This window comes from Mesoplodon densirostris, chromosome 6 (assembly GCF_025265405.1).
Source record: "Mesoplodon densirostris isolate mMesDen1 chromosome 6, mMesDen1 primary haplotype, whole genome shotgun sequence".
Lineage (NCBI taxonomy): Eukaryota > Metazoa > Chordata > Mammalia > Artiodactyla > Ziphiidae > Mesoplodon > Mesoplodon densirostris.
Genome location: NC_082666.1, coordinates 44370535 through 44390314, shown reverse-complemented (window position 1 = coordinate 44390314; position 19780 = coordinate 44370535). Strand labels below are relative to the sequence as shown.

General features: G+C 36.4%; 1 protein-coding gene across 4 annotated transcripts in view; it reads right to left on the bottom strand.

The window, feature by feature from the left end:
* The window catches only part of KIF27 (kinesin family member 27), an 89533-nt gene that overhangs the window by 12122 nt on the left and 57631 nt on the right, over positions 1 to 19780 (bottom strand). For all 4 annotated transcript variants that reach the window (XM_060101721.1, XM_060101723.1, XM_060101722.1 and 1 more), the window contains 5 exons: positions 18710 to 18886; positions 12815 to 13030; positions 6259 to 6465; positions 4584 to 4782; positions 2456 to 2620 (listed from right to left, as the gene is read on the bottom strand). In XM_060101721.1, coding sequence (XP_059957704.1) covers positions 2456 to 2620; positions 4584 to 4782; positions 6259 to 6465; positions 12815 to 13030; positions 18710 to 18886 — 964 coding nt within the window. The remainder of the gene's footprint in view (positions 1 to 2455; positions 2621 to 4583; positions 4783 to 6258; positions 6466 to 12814; positions 13031 to 18709; positions 18887 to 19780) is intronic.

Sequence of the window (19780 nt, the reverse complement as noted above, 5' to 3'; positions counted from 1 at the left end):
TTTTTTTCTATATTTTCAAAGTTTTCTATAATGACTATGTATTACTTTTTATAGCCAAAAATATATATATTTAAGATGGTTCTAGGGGATATAGCAAATTAGCTGAGATAACATCTTCAACATTATTATTTTTAAGACTAGACTTCCAGGAATTCCCTGGCGGTCCAGTGGTTAGGACTCTGAGCTTCCAATGCTGGGGGCCGGGGTTTGATACCTGGTCGGGGAACTAGGATCCCGCAAGTCACGTGGTGCAGCCGAAAAAAGAAAGAAAAAGACTAGACTTCCCAGGTAAGTTGGTAAAACAGGAGTTATCCTCACCTTACACATCTCCAAGATTATTTAGCTTTTTTAAAGCTTTTTATATTTGTTTCATTAAAGAGCATGATTAGGATCCAGGTTTCTTTCTTTCTTTCTTTCTTTCTTTTTTAAAAACTATTTATTTATTTATTTATTTTATTTTGGCTGTGCCGGGTCTTAGTTGTGGCACATGGGATCTTCGTTGCTGCATGCGGGATCTTTAGTTGCGGCAGGCTGGATCTAGTTGAGCCCTGGCCCCCTGCATTGGGAACGTGGAGTCTTATCCACTGGCCCACCAGGGAAGTCCCAGATCCAGGTTTCTTAAACCTGTTTACCACCATATACCACACTGTCATTTTAAGAGATGTCTAGTAGACTCAGCAGTATAAACATGGGCCATTTAAACAGTAAACATCTAATTTCAGATATCTCAAATTTCAAAGTGAATTTTTTTAAAGCAAAAATGGTTTTGAGCTAATTGCTCTGTGTCCTACTTAATACCTGTTTACATTTTAATTTTTTTGCAGATAGCGTTTCAAGTAAAAGGTTTAGCTATATGTTGCAGGCAGTATTCCAAGTAAATATTTTAATTATATGAGTAAATACCTCTGCATTACTACGTTGAAAATCAGAAAGGTTAGTCTCTTTGGCAGAATTCGTATGTTTGTATCACATCTCTATCCTAAAATGACTTTTATACTAGAACACAGAACCAGGAATCAGAAGACCAGGGACCTTAGACCTGCTCTAATTACTGGTTGGTTTATGAGTTACTGGACCGCTCTAAGCTTTAATTTCCTCATCTAAAAATGAGGTTAGCATATACTGGCCTACCCTGAGTTTGAGGGCTAAACTGAACTATTTGGGAAAATGCCTGTAAATGATAAATACAATAAATATAAGGTAGTATTAGAACTACTTTTCTAAAATATTACTAAGTTTTAAGATTTAAAACTATGTTAATTCTGCTTATATTATATATTCAGTATATATCTTTTCATTGTGCATGTATATCATTTTCCACTGGTTTTTATATTTTTTATGGTTTCATTTTTATAATTATATTTTTAAGTTGAGATATAATTGATATATAACATATTAGTTTCAGGTGTACTCTTTATATCTTGTTGTACCCATCTTTAGTTTTCTTTACAGGTACAAAATAGTTGTGTCCCTAAAAAGAGCTGTAAAGTCAACTTTCAAAAGCCATTCTTAACTTATTAGAAGAATACTTTCTCTAAAGGAAGGCTAATTCTTTTATAAAATGAGTATACATTATTTTAGAGACATTGATTCCTCTCTATTGGTGGCTTAAAGACAATATGTTTTTTCTTTTTTCTTTTTATTGGAGTATAATTGCTTTACAATGTTGTGTTAGTTTCTGCTGTAGAACAAAGTGAATCAGCTATACGTATACCTGTATCCCCTCCCTCTTGAGCCTCCCTGCCACCCCACCCCCATCCCACCCCTCTAGGTTATCACAGAGCACTGAGCTGAGCTCCCTGTTCTATACAGCAGCTTCCCACTAGCTATCTATTTTACACATGGTAGTAAGACAATATGTTTTAATCATAACAGTATATCACCTTCATGGCACTTCTTGCTTTTGCAAAGTTCTTTGTCATGTTTTATCATTTCATTGAGGAAGATGGTATTTCTACATATCTACATATAATTATGCAAGAAAACACCCCTGTCTCAATGATGGGTTTTATTATATGTTTGAATTTCTAGAGGTCATGATATGAAAAAACCTGACTGATCTTAGAAATACATAAATATTATTTTACCTTTACTTTTATTATTCTCTATTTTACATTTTTATGATAATCAGAAGGCTTAATTTACTATAAAACAGGAAAACAACAGCTATCCTATATTTAGGGTTATTTTAAGAATTAAGTGAGTTAGAGAATACAAGAGCCCCTGGTACATGGCAGGCAATCCAATATATGAACATTTCCTTCACACATATACGTTTGTTCATTTATTCTTTTCTCCAGTGGTTCTGTGTTACACATAGACTAGACAACTATTTTTGTCTACAGAGACAAAGAGAAGTTAAATATCTAATCCTAAATAATCCAATCAATTGGGAAAGGCTCCACTACAAACCATGCTACCGTGTTGGTGTGACAAGTAACACTAAGTCTCTTACTTTCTGATGGTACTAGTTGTCGCCGAATTGCTTCCCCTACCAATTCCTTAAGTTTCTTCTTAAGATCTCTGCTGGTTTTCTTATAGAAATAACACTCTCTTTCCAGCTGCTGGATTTTATCTCCATAATTTTTTAAAGTTTCCACAATGCCTTCCCCGTCTTGCTCTATAAAACAGAAATTTACATTTAAAATCAGTTTAAAGTAAATGATTGAAAATTCTAACGGAACTCCCAGACTGTACTGTAGGATCAGAAGTATGTTACATGTATCTATTACTTGGCTGGATTTGTTTTCAGCTACAGTTTGGAGTCTTCTGCCTGTAAAATTTTTCAAAGTAGGATGAACCCTTCTCCACCCTAATCCCTACCAACTACTGCATTTTTCATGATTCATAAGCACTTTTTGAGTAGCTACTAACTAAATTTACCCTCAGAAGAGCAGAAGTAAGGTTCATATTTGGAACTCTGTCCAGCTGCATCAATGTCTTGAAGTTTATATCAGGAACCATGGATATATGGAAAGTCATAAGCCTAAAGTTTATAGGCCCAAGAAATATATAACCAAAAAAACCCTCAAAAACTGGAAACCTGTCAAAAGAGGCTAGAAAGATTAAATTACAAAGGAAAACACCACCAAAAAAGGAGAAAGGGGGGGAAAGCATAAGTAAAGTTCTAGTATATGACACAATATAATTTTAAAGCTTCTAATTAATATTTAGGAATGTCTAAAACTGTCCCCTTTGGGTTAGCTTCTAGAACCAGTAAAACGCAGTTTACTGACCTTCAGAAATACACACTTTCAGACCTACTCTTTCCTATTGGTAAATCTATAAAATGGTCCTACTGGTTTGGAATTTTCCTTTGTTATAATTGGTTGTTTTGTAAAAATTGATCTAAGTATATCTGTATATTTTATATTAACCCATCATCTTGTTTAAAAAACATTTTAAATTAATAACATCACAAATCAGAATCCCCATGAAGGATATCATAAAAATGAACTTAATTTTATAGCCTATATTCAGTTGAAATTAGAAAATTCATAAGCTGTTAACATTTTCAGTTATAACTTTGTTATGAAAAACTTGTCCCAGTAATAGAAACGAATGATTTTTTAAATGTTCTCATTTGGCTAAAGCATGAACTTTTGTGGTAAAATGCCAACCACTTGAAAAACATATTAAAAATTCTATTCAAATATCACTTTTAGAGACTTAAGACAGAATTAACATAAGGTAAGGAAAGCATGTTTGAATGAAATAACATATGGAATCCAGTCAAGGAAATCCTGTCATCAGGCAACTGGTTGCTAATTAACTCCTTACAGAATTAACTTAGAGGCAAACTGCCTCAACACTCAAATGCATATATTTTCCAATTTTCTGCTTACTCAGGTTGCTTCTTCCAGATCCTTTTTAGCACATTTCCAGCTATAGATTCATAAGAATCAAGACTAAACAGCCAAGCCACCTGCACTGAAGCATTCCAGGCGTTGAAGTTATCGCCAGGCAGTGATTTTGTTGCCATAGCAACTGTGTGTACCAGCCATAAGCCCAGGTATTGTGAAGACCAATTGCTATGACAACTCCATACCACAGTTGACGGTTGAACGACTGTGCACTGATAACACTATGTGCCCGTCAATGGTAGACTAATTTTGACCTAAGCTATAACCTTAATGCATAACATCTATAACTTACTGAAAACTGTAACAAGAAATATAACCAGAAATCTGACAGAAACTATCAGTTTAATTTTATGAAGGGAAAGTGATTTAAATATCAAGGTTCTATATCCTAAAGATGGGGACCTTTTCAACTGTACACCACCAAGCCAGAAGTCATCCCACATTCCTACATAAAAAGTAGACCACAACAAAGTAACAGGATTGCAGTTCTCTGTGTGGCACTGGGGACAGGCAGAGGAGATGGCATTTCAAGCATGAATAGCCCTACATCAAAGTCAACTATCCCAACATGTGGACCAAAACATGTAAAGCACAAAACACATATAAGTAGTAACTATTTATGCATGTTGGGCTTTAAGTGATCCAATTCTGTCCTACCTTCCTTTCCCAATCCCCCTCCTACACGTCACCTTTACACAACTGATGAGAAGGGGCAGTTACCTTTGAAATGATGTAACAGAAGCTGCATTTTTTGCTCGTGTTCCTTTTGCTGAAGGGTCAGTCTCCGGTCACACTGCAATTTCAGATGTTCCAGTGTAGATTCCAACTCACGAACCACATTATCCTGTTCCAGAACTTTTATTTTAATTTCTTCATTCTGTAACTGTAGTTTCCGTTCAGCTTCTCGCAGATTAACCACCTAGCAAAGACATTTTTTTGATCTTTTAAGTGTGTTTTAGACAGCCTAATAGACTAATTTACTTCTCTTAGACTTCATAAAGATGAACTCCCTTAATCCCCATGGTATAACTAGGCAAATGCTTTGTAATATACCCACAAGATAACCTAACAGCCTTTTTAGTTTGTTGAGATTCTGAATTGGTAACAACTTCATTTTAAATATAATGTTGCTCTACTCTAACAATCACCCCTCCATCATTTCTTAGACAGGATCTTTGTAGCTTACATTTATAATCCTACAACTCCTTTTCTCCAGTCTAAAAAGATATCAAGAATCTAAAGACTTCTGTAACATCTAGATAATTCTCATTTTTAACTCCAAAATGAATGTTATAAATAAGTGACAGAATTTTTAAGCTATAGAGTTCAGTCTCAGATTGTACATTTAGTCTAGTGGGTTCCTCTCTGCACTGATATAAAGTAAAAACATTTCAGACAATATCTGTGTCACAGAACTTGTTAATAATGTAATGACATTCTCTCCAGAAAAATACTCATTTCTACAAAGAGTTCTTAAGACCAGAAAATCCACTGACCTTCACCTGGGTGCTTTGGGTTAAGAACCCTTGCTCTAAGAACACCACAGAAGAGTTATCTGTATCAAAGCCTCAGACAATATGCACCATATTTCTGCCCTCCACACACCCAGTGATGGGATGCACTTGCATCAATAATAGAAGCTTACTACTGATGGTAATTATCCAAGAGGAGGGCTGTGTATCACATTTCCATTAATTTAGTCATCTTTATTCCAATTGTCTAACAGAATTAGAACTTTATTTTAAAACTTCTGTTTCATTTTTCATTAACTGTCTGCTATTCCCTTAAACTGAATATATTTTTCAGAGAAAAGAGTTATCTACTTGTTTAACACTTCATAATATATATCTTAAGAGAAGACATTAGAGAAAAGAGAGATATAGTTTTCAATGCTGTGAAACATCTCTATCAGTAAGCTGTCAAATCTGTATAAAATATTTTAATTTATATTAAGCCCATCCAGGTTAATGCTAAAATCGATTACTATCTTTGTCACTGATGTACCATTTCACCTCCATTTCAATTCATAGGGTATAATGAGAAAGTACAGGTTACCCTACCCTACAGCAATGAAGGAAAGGGAACCCAAACCTGGAGGGCCCTTGATTTTTCACGAATGCTGTGTAGGAACAATCAAATCTAGAAAACATACAGCCAAGAAATAGTGACTGAGGAATATAACTTCAATTCTTTGGTTTTTAAAACTATTCCCAAAAGCCCTTCTTTCAAAAGGTCCTTCAACTTTAAGAACCTCACAAAGTTAGGCCTACATACTTGGATAAGTGCAAAGATTTCAGATGACAACATTCAGTGCTGTAAATTCTACATAAAGGTGAGCTGTATAAGCATCTCGACCCCTCTTTATAAGAAAATCCTCCATCCCGGAAAAACAAACCTTATTGAAATATCTGAAAAGAATAGCTCTAATCTCAACAGGACTCAGGCAGATTAGTTTTTCTAAGACATTTGCTTCACTATGAGAGAGATTTTGAAATGAAGCTCTGAGCGAGTTCTGGCGACTCTGGATACGTTCGTTCTTGTATTCAATTGCAGTTTCCAAAGCTTCAATCCCTTCTTCAAGTTGGAAAAGAACATGTTCTTCCTAGATATAATACAATAGAAATCACTCATTTTATTTTATTTTATTGTATTATTATTATTTTTTTACACCCAGGTTAAACTTTATTTTTTATTTATTTATTTTTATTAGTTTCTGCTCTATAACAAAGTGAATCAGTCATACATATACATCTGTTCCCACATCCCTTCCCTCATGCATCTCCCTCCCTCCCACCCTCCCCATCCCACTCCTCCAGGCGGTCACAAAGCACCGAGCTGATCTCCCTGTGCTCTGCGGCTGCTTCCCACTAGCTATCTACCTTACGTTTGGTAGTGTATATATGTCCGTGCCTCTCTTTCGCTTTGTCACAGCTTACCCTTCCCCCTCCCCATATCCTCAAGTCCATTGTCAAGTAGGTCTGTGTCTTTATTCCCGTTTTACCCCTAGGTTCTTCATGACATATCTTTTTTTTTAATTCCGTATATCTGTGTTAGCATACGGTATTTGTCTTTCTCTTTCTGACTTACTTCACTCTGTATGACAGACTCTAGGTCTATCCACCTCATTACAAATAGCTCAGTTTCGTTTCTTTTTATGGCTGAGTAATATTCCATTGTATATATGTGCCACATCTTCTTTATCCATTCATCTGATGATGGACACTTAGGTTGTTTCCATCTCTGGGCTATTGTGAATAGAGCTGCAATGAACATTTTGGTACATGTCTCTTTTTGAATTATGGTTTTTTCAGGGTATATGCCTAGTAGTGGGATTCCTGGGTCATATGGTAGTTCTATTTTTAGTTTTTTAAGGAACCTCCATACTGTTCTCCATAGTGGCTGTACCAATTCACATTCCCACCAGCAGTGCAAGAGTGTTCCCTTTTCTCCACACCCTCTCCAGCATTTATTGTTTCTAGATTTCTTGATGATGGCCATTCTGACTGAGTGAGATGATATCTCATTGCAGTTTTGATTTGCATTTCTCTAATGATTAATGATGTTGAGCATTCTTTCATGTGTTTGTTGGCAGTCTGTATATCTTCTTTGAAGAAATGCCGATTTAAGTCTTCTACCCATTTTTGGATTGGGTTGTTTGTTTTTTTGCTATTGAGCTGCATGAGCTGCTTATAAATTTTGGAGATTAATCCTTTGTCAGTTGCTTCATTTGCAAATATTTTCTCCCCTTCTGAGGGTTGTCTTTTGGTCTTGTTTATGGTTTCCTTTGCTGTGCAAACGCTTTGAAGTTTCATTAGGTCCCATTTGTTTATCTTTGTTTTTATTTCCATTTCTCTAGGAGGTGGGTCCAAAAGGATCTTGCTGTGATTTATGTCATAGAGTGTTCTGCCTATGTTTTCCTCTAAGAGTTTGATAGTTTCTGGCCTTACATTTAGGTCTTTAATCCATTTTGAGCTTATTTTTGTGTATGATGTTAGGGAATGATCTAATATCATACTTTTACATGTCCCTGTCCAATTTTCCCAGCACCACTTATTGAAGAGGCTGTCCTTTCTCCACTGTACATTCCTGCCTCCTTTATCAAAGATAAGTTGACCATATGTGCGTGGGCTTATCTCTGGGATTTCTATCCTGTTCCATTGATCTATCTTTCTGTTTTTGTGCCAGTACCACACTGTCTTGATTACTGTAGCTTTGTAGTATAGTCTGAAGTCAGGGAGCCTGATTCCTCCAGCTCCGTTTTTCGTTCTCAAGATTGCTTTGGCTATTCGGGGTCTTTTGTTTTTCCAAACAAATGTTGAAATTTTTTGTTCTAGTTCTGTGAAAAATGCCAGTGGTAGTTTGATAGGGATTGCATTGAATCTGTAGATTGCTTTGGGTAGTAGAGTCATTTTCACAATATTGATTCTTCCAATCCAGGAGCATGGTATATCTCTCCATCTATTTGTATCATCTTTAATTTCTTTCATCAGTGTCTTATAATTTTCTGCATACAGGTCTTTTGTCTCCTTAGGTAGGTTTATTCCTAGATATTTTATTCTTTTTGTTCAGTGGTAAATGGGAGTGTTTTCCTGATTTCAATTTCAGATTTTTCATCATTAGTGTACAGGAATGCCAGAGATTTCTGTGCATTAATTTTGTATCCTGCTACTTTGCCAAATTCATTGATTAGCTCTAGTAGTTTTCTGATAGCATCTTTAGGATTCTCTATGTATAGTATCATGTCGTCTGCAAACAGTGACAGCTTTACTTCTTCTTTTCCAATTTGGATTCCTTTTATTTCCTTTTCTTCTCTGATTGCTGTGGCTAAAACTTCCAAAACTAGGTTGAATAAGAGTGGTGAGAGTGGGCAACCTTGTCTTGTTCTTGATCTTAGTGGAAATGGTTTCAGTTTTTCACCATTGAGGACGATGCTGGCTGTGGATTTGTCATATATGGCCTTTATTATGTTGAGGAAAGTTCCCTCTATGCCTACTTTCTGCAGGGTTTTTATCATAAATGGGTGTTGGGAAGCTGTCCCAGGATGAAGAATTTGCCACAACTCAAACCTTAGATTATGAAGAGTTGACTATGCTTTGTCACAGAGCACTGCTTTCCAAAGGTACACCAGGAAGCTTGTAAAAATTCAGACTTCTAATTCAGCAGGTCTTGGTGGTGCCTGAGGCTCTGCATTTCTAACAGGCTCCCAGGTGATACTATTGCTGCTGGTACAGAGATCACACTGAGAGTAACAAGGATCTAAAGCAGTGGTCTCCAAACATTTTAGATAACAAATTTCCCATTAGTAAAAAACAAACACGACAAACAAAACCTTTTGAGCAAGCACTGCATGTATTTCTCTATAAATTATATGCATTTTCTAATGATAAAACATGAAATTAAAAAAAAAACATGAAATTGAAAATGTAAAAGATGAAATAAACATAGATATTCATATGTATTCTTCCTATACTCCACTTATTAGATAACTGCTCTGCATTATTAGAAAAATAGAGTTCAAATATTTTATTTTTTCTAAATTTTAGTTTTTGGATTTTACCCCCCCAAAAAGGAGGTGATTTGTCTATATTAAATTGTTGGGTAATCCTGTACTAGTATAGTGATCTAAAATCTTTCTATCATTTCCCATGAAGTAATACAATTAGAAAAAATATTCTGATTTATTGTGGAAAGAAAAAATAATTCTGAGCAAGTTTAAAGACATCAAAACAGCAAAACAGGGCTTCCCTGGTGGCGCAGTGGTTGAGAGTCCGCCTGCCGATGCAGGGGACACGGGTTCGTGCCCCGATCCCGGAAGATCCCACATGCCGCGGAGCGGCTGGGCCCGCGAGCCATGGCCGCGGAGCCTGTGTGTCCGGAGCCTGTGCTCCGCAACGGGAGAGGCCACAGCAGTGAGAGGCCCGCGTACAGCAAAAAAAAAAAAAAAAAAAAAAAAAAAAACAGCAAAACATTCCACCTAGATTTTACTGATGTCTTGTGTCACAGCAGAATCTCATGTTCCCGATCATCTGCTACTGGAGATCTATTTAATACTATCAATCTTGGCGTGAAAACAGTGGTGAGAGCAGAGCCCATTTCAGAGCTACAGTAAGAAGAACCAACCATGTGGAAGCAGGGTGGACAGACGCTCACAGGACTAAATGGAACCCCACCAATTGTAGGAGGCTCACCTTTCCCTCAAACAAATCCAGGGTGGCTGCCAAACAGGTATCATGCATTGTGCTGCATTTTCACCACAAAACATTACATAATGTTTTTAGTTACAGAATTCCTCATGAAATAGAAACCTAAATGTTTCTTGAAGATAAGAATTGACCCTCTAGAAATGCAGATGGCCAACAGGCAAATGAGAAGATACTCAACATTGCTAATCATCAGGGAAATGCAAATCAAAAGCACAATGTGATACCACCTCACACCTGTCAGAATGGCTATCATCAAAAAGAACACAAGTAACAAATATTGGTGAGGATGTGGAGAAAAGGGAATCCTCATACACTGTTGGTGGGAATGTAAATTGGTGCACAGTGGAAAACAGTATGGAGGTTTCTCAAAAAACTAAAAATAGAACGACTATATGACCCAGCAATTCCACTCCTGGGTACATATCCAGAAAAAAAAAAACCCCACTAATTAGAAAAGACACATGCACCCCATTGTTCACAGCAGCATTATTTACAACTGCCAAGACACAGAAGCAACCTAAGTGTCCATCAACAGACGAATGGATAAAGAAGAATTGGTATATATATACAATGGAATATTACTCAGCCATAAAAAAGAACAAAAATTTTGCCATTTGCAGCAACATGGATGGACTTGGAGGGCATTATGCTAAGTGAAATAAGTCAGAGAAAGACAAATGCTATATCACTTATAGGCAGAATCTAAAAATTACAACAAACTAATGAATACAACAAAAAAGAAGCAGACTCACAGATATAGAGAACAAAATAGTGGTTACCAGTGTGGGGGGAGGGGCATTATAGGGGTGGGAGTATGGGAGGTACAAACTATTGGGAGTAAGATAGGCTACAAGGATGTATTGTACAACACAGGGAATATAGACAATATTTTGTAATAATTGTAAATGGAGTGTAACCTTAAAAATTGTACAAAAAATAAAAATTAAAAAAAGAATGGACACTCTACCCCTCGGCAAACATAATTTGCTCATTCCCCTCTCTATGCCTTATTTAACAGTGTTCTATCTAAAATGGGCTTCTTTCTTATATCTATCAATATATACCATGTTTTTCATAATCCAGCTCAAGATTCTGATCCACCAATGCTGCCTTAATTGAATCTTTCCCCAAATGATCACTGCATTGTTTTGTATAAATAATGTAATAAGTATAGCTTTATTACATTATCTATAACTTGCTTTTTTATGTTCTTCAGGGTTTAGAGTTTTCTCATCTTTCTGTCTGTCTCCTCAGATGTAGTATGAATTCCTCAAGAGAAGCATAATGTTTTCTCCTTCTTTCTTTTCTCCCATAGGGCCCAGTAACTGTCCTGGGCAGGCAAGAATTCCTTAAATCCTCATATGTTTTGCTGAATCTAAGGCTCTCAGACCTTCACATCTGTAGGCTTGGGGCTCCAATTTAACAGCCTCAGAGGACAACCTCATTCTGTGATCCTTGGCAAAGCTACCCCAATTAAGTTATAAAATAGGGCAGTAGAAGCTTATAATGTCACATATCCCCCAATCAAGGTTGTCTTCAATTTCTTTCATCAACTCAATGAACAATAATGTCATGAAATCCTCTCCCCTGTTCCTTCTTAACCAGCCCCTTTCACTTCTTGTCACACTTGCTTCAATCTAAAACACTACAAGATACATGATTCCCAGCCACTTACTTTCTCTCAGCAGCTTTCCCTTACTTTGGACATCAACTATAAATATTTGCAGAGAAAATCCAGGCTCAAAAGTTCATCTTTGGGGCTTCCCTGGTGGCGCAGTGCTTAAGAATCCACCTGCCAATGCAGGGGACAAGGGTTCGAGCCCTGGTCCAGGAAGATCCCACATGCCGCGGAGCAGCTGAGCCCATGCACCACAGCTACTGAGCCCACAAACCTAGAGCCTGTGCTCCGCAACAAGAGAAGCCACTGCAATGAGAAGCCCAAGCACTGCAATTTAGAGGAGCCCCCGCTTGCTGCAACTAGAGAAAGGTCGCACACAGCAACAAAGACCCAATGCAGCCAAAAATAAATAAATTTTAAAAAAAAAGTTCATCTTTGTCTGATAAAGTAATAAGGTATGGATACCACTGCCAACTGAAGTAAAATTTTGAAAAGACAAAGTCTGGGACAGTTTGCTAGCCAACAAATGAAACATCTTTTACATAGTTAAAAAAAATAAAGGTGAGAGAAGCCATATCCTCCCCTAAATGAAAAATCCTAAAAGGTGTTTTTATTGGGGTTTGAGTTTTATGCATCTACTTGGCTAGGACTTAGAGTGGAAGATGCTCCCATACTTTCTGAAAAAATTAACCCTTAATGCCCTAGACATCTGTTATATGTGATGAATTACCAAGTATCATTCAAGAAAGATACATAGAGAGAAGACAGGTACCCTCTTTGGAAGAAATGAAAAAAAGTGTCCCTCAAATCTTCTTCTGTGTTCTGTGATTTCAGATGAGAAACCCCAGCTGAGAAAGACCATACTCAAAAGAAACGTTAGTCTCCCAGTCCCTGGCAATGCCTGGAAGGGGCCACGTTCATGGACCTCTACGAGAGGACATCACAGTCTCTAGTCAAGCATGCCTCATGGCGCCAAACAGGTGACAGGCAGACTCATTACATCTGACAAAAGTCTCAAGGAAACAAAGTTGACTAGATTTATCATTTTTATGTTTAAGTAACAAAGATGAAGGAAATCATCCAAGTGATCCATCATATAGCACTTCTAGTTCCAAAGCATACTGACTTACTTCAGGTGATAACACACTACCATTTTTAAGTTTCTCATCCACGCTGTTTCTTCGTCTCTGTAGCTGATCCTTTTCTTTCTGGAGGGCTTGAACTTGTTCTGAAATCTTTATTTTCTCCTCAGCTGTGCTGCTCTGAAGCTGCACATTCTTTTCAGACAACTCTTGGTCCAACAAGCTCAGGCGAGTTGATATTTTCAAACTATCTGTGTTTAAAGCCTAAAAAGACAATCAACCAGACACCCCAAGATCAGTTATAAGAAATCTAGACTGTAAATAAATTAGGAAAAACAGAGAGAAAATTACTAAGTGAACATATTTTTAGCTTTTACATTACTGTTTTCTCCCATGGATTTTTTTGGGGGGCTGGGGAGCTTCATTTTCTAAAATCTTAAGTTGAATGCCTTTTCTTAAAAAGTGGAGATTTTTCAAACAATGAATTTATTACTAAGTGTTGCTTGGCCAAACCAGACTATACAACACAGGTTTGAGAGGCAGTATTTTTCTTTTGTATTATTTTCCAAATTAAACTTTTCTTCCTTGGCCTGTTACATAGTAGAATTAATTATGCTAACATTTCCTAGAGGTTGACATTTGGTTTGTTGTTATTTAAACATACAATTTGTTTCTACTCTTATTCCATTCCGGTCAAAATTATGGCCAGTTAGATTTACAGTGATCTTCATTATGACCAATTTAAGATAATCTTAAAAAGAGTTTTTTGTCAAAGTAATTATATGTATATACTGCCATAAGGTTTAATAATGTTTTTAAAAAGCAGTCCCCTACCCGACCCTTTCCCCTGAGTCCTGGCTCCCTAGAAACAACCATCTTTAACCTTTTAAGCTATTTCTTCTGGTGTTTATGTCCATGTTTCTAAATAACATTACCAATTTTAGATACTGTCTGCTGACTATCTATTATGGAAGACAAGGATTTAGCACTCCTATGCCTCCTCTTCTGTACTTCCCCTCCCTCTATTCTCCCAACATAAGTTGTATTACAGTTTTTAGATAAACCAATGGTGAGTTTACATGATTTTGTGAATACATGAACATTTTGCCTGGAGCCTCCATCCTCCTGCTCCAAACTGGACTAGTTGTTCCTGGACTTCCTTTAGTATTATCCTGAAAATTTCCAGTTAGACAACATTTGCAGGATCCTGAGTCTTCCTTTATCATAGCTTGCACCCTCATTTTTAAGAAGCACATCCTCTAGTAGCTTCCTGAGACAGGCTAGGTAGTAGATAATTTTTTCACCAGAAAATGTCCTTATTCTACCTTCCCATTTGATTGATAGTTAGGCTAAAAAGAGAATCCTTGTTTGGAAACCATTTTCCTTATGAGTTTTAAGACTGCTTCAGGTCTTTTAACTTATAATGAAGAAGGTTGAGAAGTCTAATGCCATTCTGACTCTCAAAATTTCCAAGTGACTAGTCTTCTATCTGGAAGCTTTCAGGATATATTTTTTCCCCTAGTGTACTCAAAACTTCACAATGATATGCTTTTAGTACTCTTTGCTGTGCCTTTGATAAGCTATTTCAACCCAGAGTCTTATATCTTAAGTGCTGGCAAATTTTTTGTATTATGTCTTTGATAATTTCCTCTTCTCCTGTTTTCTCTGTTGTATCTTTCTGGAATTCCTATTACTTGGATGATGGACTCTGTGGGTTTACCTGCCAATTAAATTTTATTCCTCCTTATTTCTATTTATCTTTTTATTTACTTTCTGAGATACTTCCTTAACATTATCCTCCAATCCTTTTAATTTCCAAAAGTTCTTTCATGTTTTCTTGTTTTATGGATAGAGTATCATCTTTTACCACCTTGAAGATATTAAGGTTTTTTAAGAAGTTTTTTCAGCTCCTTGCTCTATCTCTAATTTATCTGAGCTTCTTTTTTTTTTTTCCTTTTGTTTTGGCCTCTGTCTTTAATGTTAGTAGCCTTCCTGAAATATCCATCACACTTAAGAGTCGGGTATTAAAATCCTGATAAACTGTGGTGGGCAAGATGTGTCACAATAGGATATATCTGGGATCTGGCCACTTAGTTGGGGGTTCCCAAATGTAAATTTTGTAAGGTCTTTTTTTCTGGGACTGTTTCAGAAAAATCCACCAATCTCCTGCTGGGAAGTATAAGTCTGGCTGCCAGCATTTTGGGATCCAAGTAGGGGTTAGGAAATGGATATCTCAGGATTCAGACTTTCATTCATTCCCTGTTTATTTTGACTTACCACGGCCCTCTGCTGTACCTGGTTCAATCTTCAGAAAATAAATCATCTAGTCCCAGAATCAGAAAAGGATGCTTTCCTGACTATGCCCTGTTTTCATCCTTAGGCCTCATTCCTGCCATCTAAAAATCATGGTCCCTTCATTTCTGAGTCTTTTTCATGTTTATGTGAATTATATCTCATAAAGCTGTTATTTAAAAAAAAAAAAAAGCTAAAGTTTTAACTTGGCTTGGCTCTTATTGATGTCCCTCTTCTAGACATTTGGATTTCAGCTTCTTCTGTTCTGCTAAGTCAGTAACCACTTATCTATCTGCTTTCCATCTTACATTTTTGGGTAACTTTTTGTCCTCTGTTGTCTCCCCTACTGTTTTTTCCCTTCATAGGTTTATAGTTTTTTTGAGTAATAGCTTTACTAAAATATAGTTCACATACCATACAATTCACCTATTTAAAGTGTATAATTAGATGGTTTTTAGTATATTCACAAAGTTGTGCAACCATCACCAGAATCAATATTAAAACATTTCATCAGCCCCAAAAAAGAAACTCCATGCCCACTAGCAGTCATTCCATTTCCTCACCAAGCCCCCACCCAGTCCTAAGTAACCAGTATTCTACTTTCTGTCTCTATGGAACTGCCTACTGTGACTGGCTTCTTTCACTTAACATAACGTTTTCAGGCAGGGTTCATCCATGTTGTAGAATGTATCAGTGCTTCATTCCTTTCTATTGCTGAATAATATCCCATTATTTCATTTATATATTATCAGTTGAAGGACATTTGGGTTGTTTTCATTTTTTGACTATTATGAATAATGCTGTTATGAACATTCATGTACAAGTTTTTCTGTGCACGTATGTCTTCACTTGTCTTGGATATACACCTAGGAGTGGAATTGCTAGGTCATTTGGTAATTCTATGTTTAACCTTTTGAGGAACTACAAGATAGTTATCCAAAGCAACTGCACCATTTTACAATCCCACCAGCAGTGTATGAGAGTTCCAATTCCTTCATATCCTCACTAACACTTATTATCTATTTTTCTGATTATAGCCATCCTAGTGGGTGTGAAGCAGTATCTCATTTAAATTTTGGTTTGCATTTACCTGACGGCTAATGATGTTGAGCATCTTTACATGTGCTTATTGGCCATTTGTAAATCTTCTTTGAAGAAATTTCTATTATAACCTTTGCCCATTTTTTAATTGGGTTGTCTTTTTATTATTGAGTTGTTAGAGTTCTTTATCTATTCTAGATACAAGTCCTTTATCAGACATATGATTTGCAAATATCTTCTCCCATTCTGTGGGTTATCTTTTCACTTTCTGAATAACGTCCTTTGCATCACAAACATTTTTAATTTTGATGAAGTCCAATTTACCTAATGTTTCTTTTGTTGCTTGTGCTTTAGGTGTAATAGCCAAGAAACCATTGCTTAACCCAAGGTCACAAAGAGTTATACCTATGTTTTCTTCTAAGACTTTTATAGTTTTAGCATTTACATCTAAGTCTTTGATTCATTGAGTTAAATCTGTATATGATATGAATATAGGCTTTTTTATATCATGTTTCTTATTTGAAATGCATATGATCGCATCTTATGGTAATTCTTAAATACTGAAAAAATATGTAATATTCTTACAACGTTTGTTTTAAAAGGAACCCAGAAATATGTCTCAAGTTTCTCTTCTGTTTTATTAAAACAAACTTCAAAGAATCAATTTTGCTATGATTTCCTGTGGGTTTCCTTTATTTGCACTCTCTGCTTACCTCAGTATGTTCTGACTTCCTAAATATTACATCTTGTTGAAACTAGAAAACCACTATTTTCTTTTCTTTTTTACCCCTGTATCTTGAAGTAAATGTATTTCAGAAATAAGAGTCTCCTTCTTATTCCTTTTTTATTTTTTCCTCTTTTTTCTTTTGTGATACAGAACACATCATAAAGGTCCCAGGTATTTTCTTCTATTTATTCACTTGATACGTTCATTTGTTAACCTCCTTTGCTGTCATTTACATGGGTCTTTTTCGGGGTTCGCAGCTTTTAAAACCTGACCCTGACAGCCAATGTAAACAAGCTACCTGGATGTAGCACCAGCAACTAGGCTGGTTGGAGGGGCTGCCCCTACCCCAATGTCCAACAGCCTGCTGCTAAAAGCTATTTCAACATGTTTGGGGAACAGAGGACAGAGCAGAGGTTAAATAAGTGCAGGTCCCCATGCCTGTCCACCTGTTATACTGAGGTGGAGAAGTTAAGAACATGTCACCATCACCTCAGATCCCGGTGGTCTAGATGCTGGATGACAGGCAGGTTTAATAAAGGGCAGGTCACTGATCTCTCTGTTCCATGACTCAATATTATAGACTGACCCCAGACTCAAGGCCAGCTGGAGGCAAAGGTTTGTGTAGACAGTCTTTGTCAAGTCTGGGGCAAGCTAGGTTCATTTTTAGATGCTAATGTTGCTACTGTTATTACTGAAAGTATGTATATACCTAATATATATATACATATATCCAAAAAAGCTTCTCCTGGGTCCTTCTACTCCCTCCACAATCATTCCTTTTTCAAAACCTGAAATTGAGGTGAAGTCCTTCATAAAACCACTTCTTTGACTGGCTCAGAGAACCCAAGTCCTACAACAAATTTTTTTGTAAAGATACCCTTGTCTTTTTTTTTTTACTTTATTTATTTATTTATTAAAAAAAATTTTTTTGGCTGCATTGGGTCTTCATTGTTGTGCATGGGCTTTCTTTAGTTGCAGCGAGTGGAGGCTACTCTTCTTGCAGTGTGCGAGCTTCTCATTGCAATGGCTTCTCTTGTTGCGGAGCAAGGGCTCCAGATGCACGGGCTTCAGTAGTTGTGGCACGTGGGCTCAGTAGTTGTGGCTCACGGGCTCTAGAGCACAGGCTCAGAAGTTATGGTGCGTGGGCTTAGCTGCTCGAGGCATGTGGGATCTTCCCAGACCAGGGATTGAACCCATGTCCCCTGCATTGGCAGGAGGATTCTTAACCACTGTGCGACCAGGGAAGTCCCCCTTTTCTTTATAATTAGAAAAATAAACAAATCTTCATTATACAAATTTTTTTTTCTTTTATAGGAAACCTGCAAACCCCTAACTGTGAGTAGTAAGTGATAGATCGTTTTCAAGTCTATTCTTCCAAATTGTCAATGTTCACTCTACAGCATCAAATGGTACAATTTATTTTTTAAATATCCACTAAGGTTAATAATAGAGGCTGCCAGAGGAAATGGTGAATTATTGCTCAATGGTTACAGAGTTTCTGTTTGAGGCAATAAAAAGTTTGGAAATAGACAACAGTGATGGTTGTACCACACTGTAAATGTAATTAATGCTGCTGAATTGTACACTTTAAAATGGTCAAAATGGTAAATTTTATGTTATGTATAATATACTACAATTTTTTAAATACCCCAAAAAAGTTAATAATAAGTAAATCATACTTGGTAGAACATTGAACATTTTACTTCAAAATAGATTTTAGTGATAGTCATTAAATAAGCACTTATAAGCAAAATACACTGAAAACCAGAAAAGTTTTCTTTTGATTTCTAACTTTACAGTGGTATGATTTACTTCATAGAGAAAAATAAATCCTAGTTTATAAGGCTTACAACCAGAATCAAAGAGCATATTAAATAGAATACCTGACTAGATCGTAACTTCTTATTTTCCAGATGGCTCTTCTCCTGTAACAGGGCCTCCTTCTTACAAACTATGGCCTCCCGTTTCTTTAAGTCTTCTTCCATCTCCTCTAATTCTTGGCGTTGGTTCAGAACTTTCTCTACTTCTTCGTCTAACCATTTCTTTTGCTCATCCAATTTCTACATTAAAATTCCAAAGAAATGTTATAATTTGTTTTTCTTCACCATAAAATTTATATGGTAATAATATAACTTCAGATTGACTAAAACACCTTAAATGAACATTTAAAAACTATCTGGAATACCTTAAATGAACAGTGAGAATAATAAAATAGTGACTGTCCAAAACTGTCAAGAAATAAGCGGTTCTAAGTTAACATCTTTCTGTGTTGTTTTATAAGGAATTAAAATTTATTCCACAAATATGTTTGAGTCTGAGATTTTTTCAGGCGTCAGGACAGTTTTCTTTATATTGAGAGTTAGTTCTGAGAACATGCTGGAAATCTTCTCTGTTACAGAGGTGCACACCTCTCTCACAGCACTAATACTCCTGATTGTTCTACAGTCTTTCTCTCCTACTTGAGCTCCTTGACTGATTGCAGGGACAGTGCTTTTTGCCTCTCTAGCCCCAGTGCCTGCTCTACTGCCTGGCCCATGATTGGCTTTCAATAAAATATTAAATGAATTCTTGATTCAATCAATCAACTAATGAGGTGAATAAATGAATACACCTTGTGGAAGACATAGATGATGGAGTATGGAAATCCACTCTGCATTGTAGCCTCTCAACATCAAATAATTACAAAATAAAATAAACTGAGCTGTAAAGATTTCCAAAACAAACATCTCAGTGTTCTCTTGAGTTAAGGATACCCAGAAATAAGTACAAACAAAAATGTGAATGGAATGACTGTCCAAGATGAACTCTACCAAGTGCCCATCTGCACTGGCACATAGTAATGAAGCAATGCCACCTAAATAACAAATAATAAGAAAACAAATCAATATAGTACTATTTTCCAGTTCTTCTCAAACTTGATAAAAACTGTCCCTAGAAATCTATATTACGACAAT